Source organism: Coffea arabica, chromosome 1e (genome assembly GCF_036785885.1).
Source record: "Coffea arabica cultivar ET-39 chromosome 1e, Coffea Arabica ET-39 HiFi, whole genome shotgun sequence".
Taxonomy (NCBI): domain Eukaryota; kingdom Viridiplantae; phylum Streptophyta; class Magnoliopsida; order Gentianales; family Rubiaceae; genus Coffea; species Coffea arabica.
The window spans coordinates 46,106,091-46,120,465 of NC_092311.1; the positions used below are offsets into that span (position 1 = coordinate 46,106,091).

The window sequence follows — 14,375 nt, forward strand, 5'->3', positions numbered from 1 at the left end:
TTCATACTTATTTTAATTTCCACTTCTTCATTGACATAGTGAAACTGTGTGGCTGGAGTTGGAAGTCTACCATGGACTGGATTGGATAGCACCAACTCCTTCCGCCACCAGGATACAGAAAACAAAATAAAAATCTAGAGCCACTTGACCAACTTATTTCCTAATTTTTAAAATTTTGTGTCTTTAAGGTATAAGATAAACAGGCAGGGAAGAAAAAGGATGAAGCCCAAATTAGAAACTTCGATCTTAGACCCAATTGGGTTCAATTTGGCATAGTAAATTCAAGCTTTCTCAATTTGGAATAGAGGAACCCTTTTCCTTAATTGACAAAAGATCTTGTTTGAGCAATGGTAGAGTATGATCTGTGTTTCATTAGCTTAGGACGTCCCAAAATGCCTACACAAAAGCCCGCAAGGCCCAATTTGTCTCCAGGCATCAGAGCAGGCCTTTTGGGGCAAACTAGATTGGACCAGATTGAGATCAAACCATCTTTGGTTATTGTAGTTCTGGCTAAAGTGAACAAAAAATAAAATGCAAGACTTGAATGATCTTTCACGTTCAATTCGGAGAACATGTCGGGTTAAGTTGTTTTCGTCATGCAAATTCTCCATCAGTTACATGAGGTGGCATCTTCTGAACTTCAAAAGTTGCTGCTTTCCTCTGATTTAGGCCCTGTTTGGATTGCCATTTTTAAGAGTATTTGTAGAAAAATACACCGTAGATATTTGATATATATGAAGTAAAAAGGTAATCGAGAAATATATTCATGGAAAACGTAAAAACTTTTTTCGGAAAATAGCAAAAAACATAAATTTTTTTTTTGACATTTCGTTAAGTTTTCTTGCAATATCTAGCCACTCAATGGAGGACAAGTTAACAACTGTTTGGTGCTTCCCAGTTCCCACCTTGAAACTCTCTCAAAAAAAAAAAAAGAGAAAAAAAAACTTAGTAGTCCATCAAAACTTCATAACCTCATCCATGTCAGTGGCCCAGAATTATGTGAATTTTAGGCCTACGCCTAAACAGTCAGTCCTTTTGCAGCCGACCTAAAAACCCAATCCTTTGAAAGCCCATTGGCATGGTCGTTTGAATCGGCCAAATTATTGGGGTAAAGAAACAAGTATTTCCCTGGAAAGCAATTCCAAGTTGATATATTTACACGTTGAATGATAAGTACGCGTGAATGGTCCAGCGGCAGCGCCTCTCACCAGTGACCCTTGAGGTCACAAGTTCGAATCTCCGCTACGCTGGATTCCTCTGCACACACAAGTTCGAATCTCCGCTACGCTGGATTCCTCCGCGCACTTAACGTGTTCAGGCCGGGTTGGGACGCCGGGCCCGGGCCGCAGGGGATTAGTCGGGCCCCGTAAGGATTGACCCGGACACTCCTGTGTCGACAAAAAAAAAAAAAAAAAAGATAAGTACGCATCTTTATAAATCATCCCAAAGGGATGGTTATTACAGCCTTTCTTGCTCTGAACTTCAGAGTTTAAATTCTGTGTCTGACAGTTAGAGGTGAAAAGGGTAGAAGGATATTTTTTTAAAAAAAAAGAAAAAAAATCCTTCTCTATATCATTCTTGTAATCTTTGAATATTCGAAAACGCCCTTCACCTTCTAAAAAATTTTAAATCTAAAAAAAAAGAAACTCAGAAGCATAAATAGCCAAATGATTGGTTGCATTAATTTCCACATCTCAAAATCCCAATTACTATACAAGAACACTTGCTAAGCACATGTAAACATGGCCACACTTGTTCCCGTTCCCCTCGGCAAGGAGTAGTCCATTCCTCTATGGTTCTCTGCAAATAATTGCTCACATGCAACTCTTTCTTTGTTCTGCATTATGTATATACCCTTCAATTCAAGAAAAGCTTCATCCCCAGCACCGTGCATGTGCATCATGTACAGCTCATTTCTCCACAAGAGTAGGGCCAATGTCCTAAATGTTTTTGATGTTTTAGGAACTTCTTATACGGGAATCCCCAACCCTTTCTATTGTTCCCTTTATGACTTTCAGGCTGGTAAAGGGCCCCCCCCCCCCCCCACTGCCTCACAAGTTCCATTATATTCAGTACCTAGATGTTGTATCAGTTCGTCTGGTCTCTAGATGACTATAAATTATACTATATATACTGTTTATGATGGCGTTCACGACTTTCTTGCCCCCAAGGCATATTCTTAATGGGCCATATATTTCTCGCTTTTGTTTGATGTTTGCTGGGCTTGATTCTACAGTTCTTCTGTCACAGCATTTGCAATTACAACCTAACACTTGCCCTGCAATTTGATGCGTCAACTCTCTAATAATTAAATACCACCTGCCAACTCATTTACTGTGGAGTTGGTTTCTACATATGATTTATGTACTTCTTCTACCGTCTCATTCTGATAGTCCTAATTTTTTCACACAATTTAAGAAAAATTAATTAATTTTATTGAAATAATAAATCTAAATTACTATCTTTTTAAAATACCCTTATATTAAATAAAGTATGAATAATTAGCCTTACATTAATTACAACAATAATATTGATAGAAAATTGCACATTTCAATAACAACCTACATTAAATAACTTAGGTTATACTCTAAAATAACTTACATTAAATAAGAGAGCATTTTAGATAAATTCAAAGTTAACTATACTCTTCATTTGGAAATTAAACTATACAATTCGGAACGGATGAAACTGGAAAACAAGCCTATCAAAGTGGGACAGAGAGAGTATTAAAAGGAAAAAATAAATCAAGCATAGCTTTTATTTGTTCATAATTAACTATTCAAAAGAACTTTAAGGATTTGTCTAACAATTGCTTCTAGGGCACTAGTTGAGTAAGAGACCCAAGTGTTACCATTTTAAAAGGCAATTTCTCAAGTATTATTGACAGGGTGTATTTCGCCACCGTTAACTTGTATCGAAAGTCAAGAAATGAATACTTAAAAATGCAAAATTAGTACGTAAGAAAGGCAAAATCAGTATTCCATAATGGTAACTAAAATCAATAGTATTATATAATGGCGAGTGCTTATGTAGATTTCCCGCATTGCCCAATTCAGTACTACGTAATAGATGAAAGTGAAGGTAAATTAGAGAATATATGTAACATAAGGAAAAGGATACCCTTTCTTTTCTTTTCTTTTTTAATCCTCCCACCCCTTTCCATGCCTCTCCCACCCCAAGTTAACTAGTCGCATCCTATGTCATTTAATTTTCACCTTCTAAGTTAAACAGGATTAAGATTATAATACTATCTGCAGAGATCTCCATGTACCCAATGAAACAGTGCATTTGTATAGCAACTGTAAAATATATATATAAGCTCATCTCCTATTCTCCTGAGATCCTATTTGAGTTTATTTTTTCTTTTCCTTTCTTTCTCAAACCTTATCAAAGCAGAAGAGACACAGGGGCTTCACCCCTTGATCATCAAACGTGATGAGAACTAAAGTAGCAAGTATGCTTCTTCACCTCCTAACATGGAACCTGTAATTGTGAGCCAGAACGGGATGGACAAAGGAAGTCAGTGGTCCAGAATGCCCATACGGTCTTGAAATCACGTGAGCCGGTGTGGCTGTTTTGTCACAGAAATAATTGTACGGGCCATCTTGCCCCTTATCTTCAGAGCGATTGAAATGCCGTTTTCTTGCATGTACTCGACGTAGCGGCCAAGGAGGACAGCGACCGGAAGAATCTTTAGGCATCATATTAATGCAATTGAAAAGAGCTGCAATATACTCCAGTATAATGTATGCACTTCTTCCAACTGCTTAATTGGGTGAAATTGCAAATTTTTTTTTTTTTAAAAAAAAGTTCGCTTAAAAAAGAAAAGGGAAAAAAAAAGAAAAACAAAGAGAAAAAAAAAAATCCAGGGATTCAATTTGGTTCTTAAGACATTGAAGAAGTGCATAGATTTATGATGGTATCCATATCGTTGCCAAAAGAGGGGAAAAAGATGAGGGCTGTTTCGAGCATGAAGCAATGACTAAAAAGTGTACAGGTATGAATTAACTTTCTTTTGTTTTCTTGCATAGGAGGGGTCTGGTCCATTAAAGACAGTCCATCTTAAATAGCAGGCATTGTAAACCCACGAATTAGATTTGAAAACCGTGTTAAGCTAGACCATTAGTTTCTAGTCTTTTTGGCACTTGAGTTTTCTGTGAATTAACTCTCAATCTCTCAACTGAGACAAGAAAGAATCGCCCCAGTAAATTGCCTTCTGTGCTGGATCCACTAAATTAATGGAGCACCCACAGTAACCCAGAGATATATATATATATATATATATATAGTATTTGAAGAACTTCGTTTTTCTCCTCTGAATGTTTAATAATTAAATGCATCCAAACAAGTGACAATCCAAGCAACAACGTCGCGAGCACTGAATTATAGAAAAACTAAAGTATAGATATTTTTTATACTGACAGTGTATAAATTAATGGATTTGGATGCATACTGATTTGTAAAATTTGAGGTTTAGATTGAAATGACGTGATATACATTTACATCGATTGGGTTAACACTGTCAACGTAAAGAAGATTAATTCAAAACTAAAATGATAATTAAAAATTTCTCTCATATATATATATCATGACAATTGACATAGAATATAAACTATAAATACTTGTTTTGCATTTTCAAAATGAAACTGAATAACTCAAGGTCCAAAGATGCTCCTAGTTACCCGTGGTTTAAGGACTTAGGTATGTCTACTTTATAGCGTACAAGGCCAAAAGTTGAAAAAACCAACTATTGAAAAAAAGAAAAAGAAAAGAAAAACAATAATGTGTCAAAGCATAACTGGCCACATCAAGAATCCGCATTATCATGCTTTTTTTTTTATGACTGATAGTTCTCGATGGGATCGAAATAGATGTTCAAATTGACCAAGAACATGATTAGCACTATGATGGGAGGGATTATATCTTATCATGTAGTAATTAATTAGTGCATCTATGATCGGCCAAGACCACAATCATGAAGGATGAGCATAATTTGCCTTTTCAAGGTGGGGGTTGATTAAAAAGTACCCCAAAGGCAAATGACTTGATTTTACCAGCGCGGTGATCCATCTGACGATGATTTGCCCGATCTGATGTCGTTCTGGCACAAGTTTTTACTGCATAATTGCATTTTTACAGGAAGCACTCCCACCCCCTTTTGCAAATTATGTCAGAGATTCTTGATTTTTTTTTTCTGGGGTTTTTGATACTAAAGCTTCTTGATATTCATTCATCACAAATAAGTCAAAATTCCACCTTCTTTTCTAATTATTCCATTCCATCGCGCTTTTTAATTTTCTGACCAGAAATGTATTTGTAATTTCAGTTATCTCTTTGCGAAACATCGAGTGTGTTTGGACAGGAGATTATTTGGACAAATATATTTGCTTACATCATCATTACAATCTTCAATACACCTTTTTATCTCACATAAATCGCATCACAAAAAGTGTTACAGTAAAAATATCATTGGTAAGGTCTTAATTTTGAAACTAATGGGATCTTTGTAATTGGAATTTGGAATGTGTGGTAAGAAAATCACTACAAAGTTTATGTAGTTATTAAAAATAACGAGACAAATTAGAATCATTCTAAAATCCAACGAAACGGTCTCCACAATTATGACAAACTTTACCGAAATCAGAGTCCCCGCGGCCTTTTTTGTCTCTGTCTGTTTTCTTTTTCTTTTGGTCCCCATCCAACAAAGTTAGAAAAAAAACATATAGTAAAGAATTAGCAGCAATTTTCTCGACAATTAACTGGTAGTGCATGTGATTACAAAGCGTAATCTTATTGATAAGTAATTGAGAAGACAAGGGTTCAAGTGATTAAGGGGGATAAGCTGTTGATTCTCATGTGCCTTTTATTTATTTATCCCCAAATTCTAAATGCATTTACCAAGCATGATGAGATGGTATAACTGTTCAATTTACAGCCAATTTTTCATTTAAAATGAACTAAAGTTAGAGCTTTTTAATTTTTTATATTTCGCAATTGACTTCAATCTCTCCTTTTTGTCTAAAGATAGTCACCCACGTTACTTTAAAGGAGGGAAAAAAAATTTCATGCAGTAATTATTAAACAAACTCGCTTATCAACTGAATCGGTAAACAATAAATGATAATTTCGAATTAAAAAAATATATGGAGAATTTGGAATCCCAATTATATCATACATCCCAATTTAATAGGGCATATTTTATTTACCAATTGACAAAAATTCTTTTGCAGCTTTACAACTTGTTTCAAGATAATGAAACTACTCCTCCATCTCTCATTTCTATTTCTTGATCTAGAGCTAGCTGGATTAACTTGCTTCGACAGCATAAGTCGTCATGTTTGTGTCCTCATCCGTACCTAATAAACCTTTTTTTTCTTTTAGAGAAAGATTAACAGGAGGGGAAAAAAAAAAAAGAGCCACCGGTGTCTAGAGTCAGCTAAAATCGACAATTATCCCAGACAATAATACGTAGCAAGCAATGATCCACAGAAAGATAAATTAAGAAACAAAAAGGCCGGCGGGTCCTTTTCGGAGATTCCTTCTTAGAGCAGCAATCTGATAACAAACTCGTATTAGATAAGGCATAAATTGTCTCTGTTCCTTAAACTCTACGGAAAAAATGACTTCCGCTTGGATTTTCTTTTCCCCTTCTTTTTTAAGGTTGGAGTTTGGACTTCGACTTAGATATGGAGGAGGAGGAGCCAGGAGGACGGTTGGCTGACTAAGTGGTTTAGCTGTCCAGAAAAGGCCCCGCTTTGAATGGTTTATTCTAGTACTTATCCGCAAAACCATCACTTTGATTGTTTCAAGATTTTTTGTAAGACCCACATTAATTTCATAGCCACGTAACTGCATAAAGCTCTTTATTTCTATACCAAGAGGTCTTATCATGTGAGCAAACAAATCCTTTACACACAATCACACATGAAAAACAAACAAATATGGGGATCTTTTGGGTGTCGTAGTCTCGTTTCAACGTTGGATGATAATTTTTTTTCTCTGTCGCAACTATAACATTTCTATAATCTAATCTATTTTATTTTACAGGAAGGGGAGTCTAAGGAAGCTTTATAAGGGATTAGGAGGTAAACAGAACCTAATAAACCAAAGGGGTGTTCTGGTATCTCCTTTTGATTTTTTTCATTGCATGTGTGGTTTAACCTCCAACCTACAATCTAAAGAGAGAATTAACCTCTTTTTGATGGCCATTAAGCCAAAGTTTAGTGATTTTTTGGGTACTATATTGTTACGTATCAATTTACCATTAAATGTGTAAAAATAGATATCAGACCTCAAGTAATTTTAAGAGTTCAATACTTTTAAGAGTTTAAATTATTGAACGATGTAATAAAAATTTATTGAATTACAACCATGAGTATGATTGATACTCACAAGGAATGGTAGACGCTGATTGATTTTCTACCTCCGCAGCTCCTATGCATGTCTGCTAACAGGTTTTGATAAAGAAGTAGGACCAGCCCGATAGGTAGGGAGGAATTGTAATGAAAGAAACGTAAGAAAAATGCAATGGATGGACTTCTGGTGGATTTAGTCCAGCACACGTAACTTCATCATAATAGCTGTTTAGATCTGCAGCATAGTGGAAAGGAAAGTGATCGTAAAACTTTCATTCCTTTGGCTTCAAATTTGATCAAAATAAGAAAACCGTTTACTGTTGAATTCATGAGTTCTTTCCCCTTATCACATCACGCGGACCACAAAGAACCATTGCATGGAGATGGAATTTTGCGAAGGCAAGATCATTTTTTCTACGGCTCACTTCCAAAGTATGTGAACGCAATAAAGAAGTTTATTCCATTCGTCAAAATCCATTAATCACTCTCTTGACCTGAAGAAAATTCCAATCTTGTCCCATAGTGTATAAGCAGCCAGAAAGAGTTTTAAAAAAATTTTCTTTTTCAGACTTTTCTAGTCTTTAAGTTCACATGCAAAAAAAAAAAAAAAAAAATCACATCCAATGTTCCCTTTTTCTTTTCTTTTAGAATATCATGAGAAATGAGCTACCGTGTCTTGGGTGTTCTTCATGACGAAGTCAAGGAGGGAAGCTTCCAATAATTAAACGTAACGTGCAGAAGCAGCTTAATAGGTTGCCCCGAACGCCCCTTTTTTTTTTTCAACATTAGTGAATTTGATGCAATCATCAGTTTTACTGTCAATGACTACCTTTTCATTCATCTTTTGATCATAATATGGAAGGGTTTCTTCTTCTTCTTTTTTTTTGTTGGGTCAAAGTTTAGTATGATATTTTCATTTTTTGAGAGGCTGAACTGCTCGATTTCTAACCCCTACCTAAAGTTCTATTTCTTATTAATATCATTTTTAAGTGGGTGGAAGACGGGCTGGCGAAGGAGCATATTTTACATCAAAGACTTTACGCAAAACAAAATTTATTAGGTGGAAGCTGAGATGGAATTAACATTACTAAACTGCACAATCAGTAAACGAAGATTTAGAAAACTAAAAAATAAAAAATCAATAGTAGCAAGTTACTGATCGGACAGGTGCTAGTTTTGGATGAGGGTCCTGTTCCTGATTGATCGGATCGAAGGCTAAGCAAGTATTTGAAGACATTTTTTACTTGCTGTCTATAGAGGATGGTTTTGGATAGGATGTGTAATTATCTTGCTCCATAAAAGTAACCTTCCTATAAAAATTTATACCATCACGAATGTATGTTCAGAACGTTGTGTCTAGAGAATTTTGACTAGGGGGTTAACGAGTCAAAGTTCGAGTTATGCTATGTTTAGGTCAAAATCGATGTTACACAAGTCTACTTGAGCTCAAGCTTGAATCGAGCGAGTAGAAAATTATGTAACTCAAATCGACTTGACAATATGCATTTCCAAATTTGAACTCGACTCATTAAGATTCGAGACTATTGTCAAATCTTAACAAGCTCTAGGGTTCGAAATAAAATTCGAAAAAAGGCTCGAAGATTTATGATAAATTATCTAAAATCCTCATTTCTTTTTTAGATTTTACAATATTCCATTTTTGCCATCTATAAATTTTATTGAGTAGACAACCCTTATAGTAAATTACCTAAAATATAAACCCTTATTAGTCATTTCATAATTAAAATAAAAATATAATATAAATAATATGTCGATAATCAAGTTATTCGACGAGCACTCGAGTAGCACAAAATGGAGAGTTGAACTCAACTTGGTATATGTATCAAACTATTCAAACTTGAACTCGAACAAATTGAATTCGAGTCGAGCATTTGATCGAATCACTTGCGAGTTACTTGTGAGCGACTCGACTTGCTAGCCGCCATAATTTTGATCATTAAAAATCAAAGAAAGATTAAGGGCCTGTTTGATAACATAAAAAAGTGCTGAATCTGAATTTTTTCAGACATTCAGATGTTTTGAGTGTTTGATAAATGAAAATCTATCTGTTGAACTTGTTAAGCAGTGCTGAACCTGTGTGTATTTTTTTCAGCACAAGAATCCTAACTGAATGCTTAATTCTAATAAGAATCAATAGAATTACTTCAACTATCTTATTTTATCTACCAAATCTACCCTTATTTGTTAATTATGTTCAAAATTCTTATTTAATTAAACAACCTAATATTCTCTATCTAACGATTTTTAGTTTCTCTTTTCTCCCTTTTTAATGACTTTCACATCTTCTCCATACTCCTCATATAATATATTTCATCTTTTATATTAATTTGATTTAAAAATAAATATTGTCATTTTCATACCTTACAATTTTAAACTAATTAAATCATAGATTCTATTTCTTTTTTGAATGAAAGGATATAAGGGCAAAATTATCAAATTAAACTTATTAAGCATTCAGCTATAAATATTTATCAAACAGTATAAATAGGTTTAGCATTAAAATTCAGACATTCATATATTTTTTTCAGTGTTTAAAATTCAGCAAATTAATTGTTTCAGTATTCAGATTTCAGAATTCAGATTCAGTTTTATCAAACGGAACCTAAGAAAGAAAGAGTGAAAGACCCTATATGCATCTTCTCTTCTTACAATTAGTTTGAAAATATGAAAACAATTTTAAGGAGATATATTGATCTTTTTACATAAACTTATCATTTGAATTGTTATTTTTTGAAATTTTTGTAAAAAAAAAAGTACAATAGTGATGTGATATATATGAAATAAAAATGCATTTGAAAAATGTGTTTGCGAAAAACGTGAAGATCTTTTGGAAACAAAAATTAAACTTTGCCGGAAGCTTTATTCCAATGGCTTTTGGATAAATCTTTTATGCTTTTGTTTTTTGGGAAATAAAACATGCATTGTTAGCATACACATAAGCGGGTCTAAATATGTATTACGTGCAAAGTTTGAAATTTAAATTCAAATTGAGATAATGCAGTACTATCCATGAGTTTTATCACTCCTACGTTTTGTATTATTTAAGAGGATGTCTATTAATCGAACATTACGATGGGTGACCTGCCTTCCAAAAGCAGCAAAACAAAAGATTAGAATAGCATCTTAAACATATTTAATTAATGGGTAATTCGTAAAAAATGCATGGATTGTGTACAGCACCACCAAAAGCACTTAAAAAGTAAGAAACACAACAAATGCGAACTCTCCTTTTTTGGACTGCATCTTTATGTGTTCCAGGCATAGAATATTTCAACTTTCTAGGATTTCTGAAAATGAATTTTTTGGGCAGACATATTTAACTTTTTTCAAACTTTTTGTGATGCACACCACCACACTCATTTAAGTCATTAGTCATTTCCATCACCTACCTCCCATCTTTGCCCTTTTAATTAGTTCATCCCATTCCCTTATCCTTTTCATTTTAAGAATCTGAACTTCTGCTCTTACATGATGATTGTACACCATACTTTGTATGCTATGGTGATATGAGTTCTCTATGGGTATACAACAGTACAAATTATATGGACAAGAGATTTGTAATGAGTTATGGATAAAACATGCTTCATTTTCCTGCCTTATTATAGTTCAAACAAATTATGAAATCAAATTCATAGAGTATAGCATCACTCTTATTAAATGTCAATAATCAACATTGGACTAAAATCTTACAAAAGTACATCAATATTTTTCAATCACTTTTTTATTTTTCAAACTAAGGCCTTGTTTGGATTGCTTGTTTCCGTCGGAAAATATTGTCGTTTTCCGTGATCACATTTCCCTATCACCTTTTTCCCTCACATATATCAAATCGCTACAGTAATTTTTTCATGAAAAATGACGGAAAATGCAATTCAAACAAATTTTTTATTTAACATATATTACATCATAGAATAGTACTATATTAATTATTTAAAAAAATTAAATAATCTTCAATCCAAACACCTAATTTATAGTAATCCATTTTAAATTTGACAACTTGAGTTGACCGTTAACTACTAACATATTATTATATCATACATTATTAATATAGAAATAGTTAATGATGCAATAAATTGAGGTGTTTAAAAACGAGTGGCAACCTAATACATTATGAAAGTCAAAATCTTTAATCAATACAAGAGTTAAAAGGGTAATTTTGTCATTTCACTATACGTCCATACACAAAAAGGGCATCTTAGTCATCTTAAAGAATAGCGTGAAATATCAAATAAACACTAGACAGACTCCCGATACCAATGCCTTGGTTCATTCTGCTCCATCACAATGTAACCTTTCTCAAATCTGCTCCCCATTCTCTCTTCGCTCTCTCTCTCTCTCCTCTGTTGCATGCTATCTCATGATTATTTTTTTCCTCGAGAAACACCAAAACAATCAGGATTTTGTAAATCATAGCTAGCAAAATAATTGTTTTAAGAATTAGGACTAGATCAAACTCCCATTCTTTTATTTTGTAACTTGCAAGTCAATTCTTTTCAGTAAATACAGAAGAATTTCTTGAGGCCAAAAGCTGATGATCATTTTTTTTTTCCGTTTGAAGCAAAAACGATCCTTCAACGAACCAATCTCTGTTCCTTAATCCACACACCAAAACTGCACCAAAAACGAAAACCCCATCTCACCAAATACATCATCCAACCCAACCCCTTTCACAGGCCTCTCCTTTCTTCTCTGGAGTGGAGGGGTTTAAGATAGGAGAAGAAACAGGGGAAGATGGCAGATTCATCACTTCATAAAAAACCCACAAGAAACAGAGGTTTCTACGTGAGGATGAGGTTCTTAAACCATCACAACAACGTTAATTATTCCAAACATGGCGGAAGAGCTTCACAACAATCCATTGAAAAAAGCTTTTGTTACAGATATTACAAATGGCTTCTTTGGATTTCTCTTGCTCTTTACTTCCTCTCTTCTTTTCTCATCACTCACAAACCAACCCCTTCTGCTCTTTCCCTCTCCACAACCACCATTCTTCCTCGCTTAAAAGCCTCTCGTGCTCTATTCGAATCCACTAATTCCACCTCAATAGGTAATTTCCTGAACCCCCCCCCCCCCCCTTGAAAAAAAAAACCCAATGTTTGACAAAAATATTTTTCCTTGATTTAAAAATTCTAATCTTTCCTTAATTTTTTCAGGGAAATTTAGGGGGTTGAAGGTGTACATATATGAATTGCCCTCTAAATACAATACTGACTGGCTACAGGACGGAAGGTGTAGCAATCATTTGTTTGCCTCTGAGGTGGCTATCCACAGAGCTTTGTTAACTAGTGAAGTCCGTACGTTTGATCCTTGGGAGGCTGATTTTTTCTTCGTCCCTGTATATGTTTCCTGCAATTTCAGCACTGTTAATGGCTTCCCAGCCATCGGTCATGCACGAAGCCTCATCGCCTCGGCTATTGAGGTTATTTCCTCTGAGCTTCCGTTCTGGAATCGTAGCCTTGGCTCTGACCACATTTTTGTTGCATCCCATGATTATGGCGCTTGCTTTCACGCCATGGTAAGCCAAAGAAACAAGAATAAAAGAAAAGAGACCACCATTTTTTTTGAACGTATTTTTTGTTTTTATTTTTGAAGGAATGTTAACAAGTTCTGTTTTTTAATGTGAAAATAGGAGGATAGAGCTAAGGCGGACGGGATACCTGAGTTTTTGAAAAAGTCGATAATATTACAAACTTTCGGAGTCAACTATGATCACCCATGTCAAGACGTGGAACGTATCGTTATACCTCCCTATATCTCGCCGAAAAGTGTACGGAAGACGCTGGACAAGTCTCCGATCAATGGCCGGCGGGACATTTTTGCGTTTTTCCGGGGTAAGATGGAGGTCCATCCTAAGAATGTCAGCGGCCGGTTTTACGGCAAGTAAGAAAAAATTTGAACCCAACAAACGCTATCTCTCTATCTTTTTTTTTTTTCGTTCGCTGAAATTTTGAAAATTCCCCTGACTTTTGGTCACTTTCGGTTCAGGCGCGTGAGAACGGTGATGTGGCGGAAATACGGGAACGATCGGAAGTTTTACTTAAAGAGGCATAGGTTTGCCGGTTACCAGTCAGAGATCGTACGGTCAACGTTCTGTTTGTGTCCGCTAGGGTGGGCCCCATGGAGTCCGAGGCTTGTTGAATCCGTGGCACTCGGTTGCGTGCCGGTCATAATAGCCGATGGTATCCGGTTGCCTTTCCCAGGCGCCGTGCCGTGGGCGGATATATCCCTCACGGTGGCGGAGAATGACGTGGCAGAGCTAGGACCGATTCTGGAACACGTAGCGTCTACTAACCTAACCGCCATACAGAGGAAACTATGGGACCCGAGTGTTAGGAGGGCCCTGCTTTTCAACGATCCGGTGGTGGATGGGGATGCCACGTGGCAGGTGCTGGAAGCCCTATCAAGGAAGCTCGACAGGTCCCAGAAGAAGTGGAGGGTTTCGAGCGAATGAGAGCGTAACACGTGGCGGAATGGGTTTGGGGGCGGGGTACATGGACCACGGAGCCCCATAGATGCCAGCTAAGAGGGGCTGTGTACTCGACGTGGATGGAAGTGATTGTATGAATTGGAGACAGCTAAGGGTTTCTTGGATTTGCCAGCTGACTCAGGGGAACATGTGTAGATACAGGTCGATTATATCTAATGAATATTTGTAGGTGTGGGTCCCTATTCCCTATGAAGCTGATATGCTCTATAAAGAATAACCAGATGTTGGCAATTGTGGGGCTGTTTCTGGAGGTGGCATTGGGCATTGGTGGTACTATAATTTTTGAGGTTTGGCGCTATTGTACATGTGAGAAGAGGAATGGTAGTATTAATCTTTTATGTTTTTGTTTGGTGGAGGATAAGGTAATTTGGGGAGGGGGGGGGGGTAAAAGAATCAGGAAAGAATAATAATATGTTGTTAAATGTATAGGTGCGTATGCTTTTGCCATGTGAACACTGAAAAGTTGTAGTACAAAATAATAAATGTATAGCATTTCTTATTGATTCAAGATT

General features: G+C 35.7%; 1 protein-coding gene across 1 annotated transcript; it reads left to right on the forward strand.

Annotated features, from left to right (window-relative positions):
• Positions 1 to 11,621: 11,621 nt before the first annotated feature.
• LOC113707138 (probable glucuronoxylan glucuronosyltransferase IRX7) lies at positions 11,622 to 14,371 on the forward strand. Its single transcript, XM_027229301.2, has 4 exons — positions 11,622 to 12,423; positions 12,530 to 12,891; positions 13,006 to 13,256; positions 13,362 to 14,371. Exons 1-4 carry the CDS (start codon positions 12,108 to 12,110, stop codon positions 13,825 to 13,827), a joined length of 1,395 nt encoding a protein of 464 aa, XP_027085102.2. The 5' UTR covers positions 11,622 to 12,107; the 3' UTR covers positions 13,828 to 14,371.
• Positions 14,372 to 14,375: the final 4 nt, after the last annotated feature.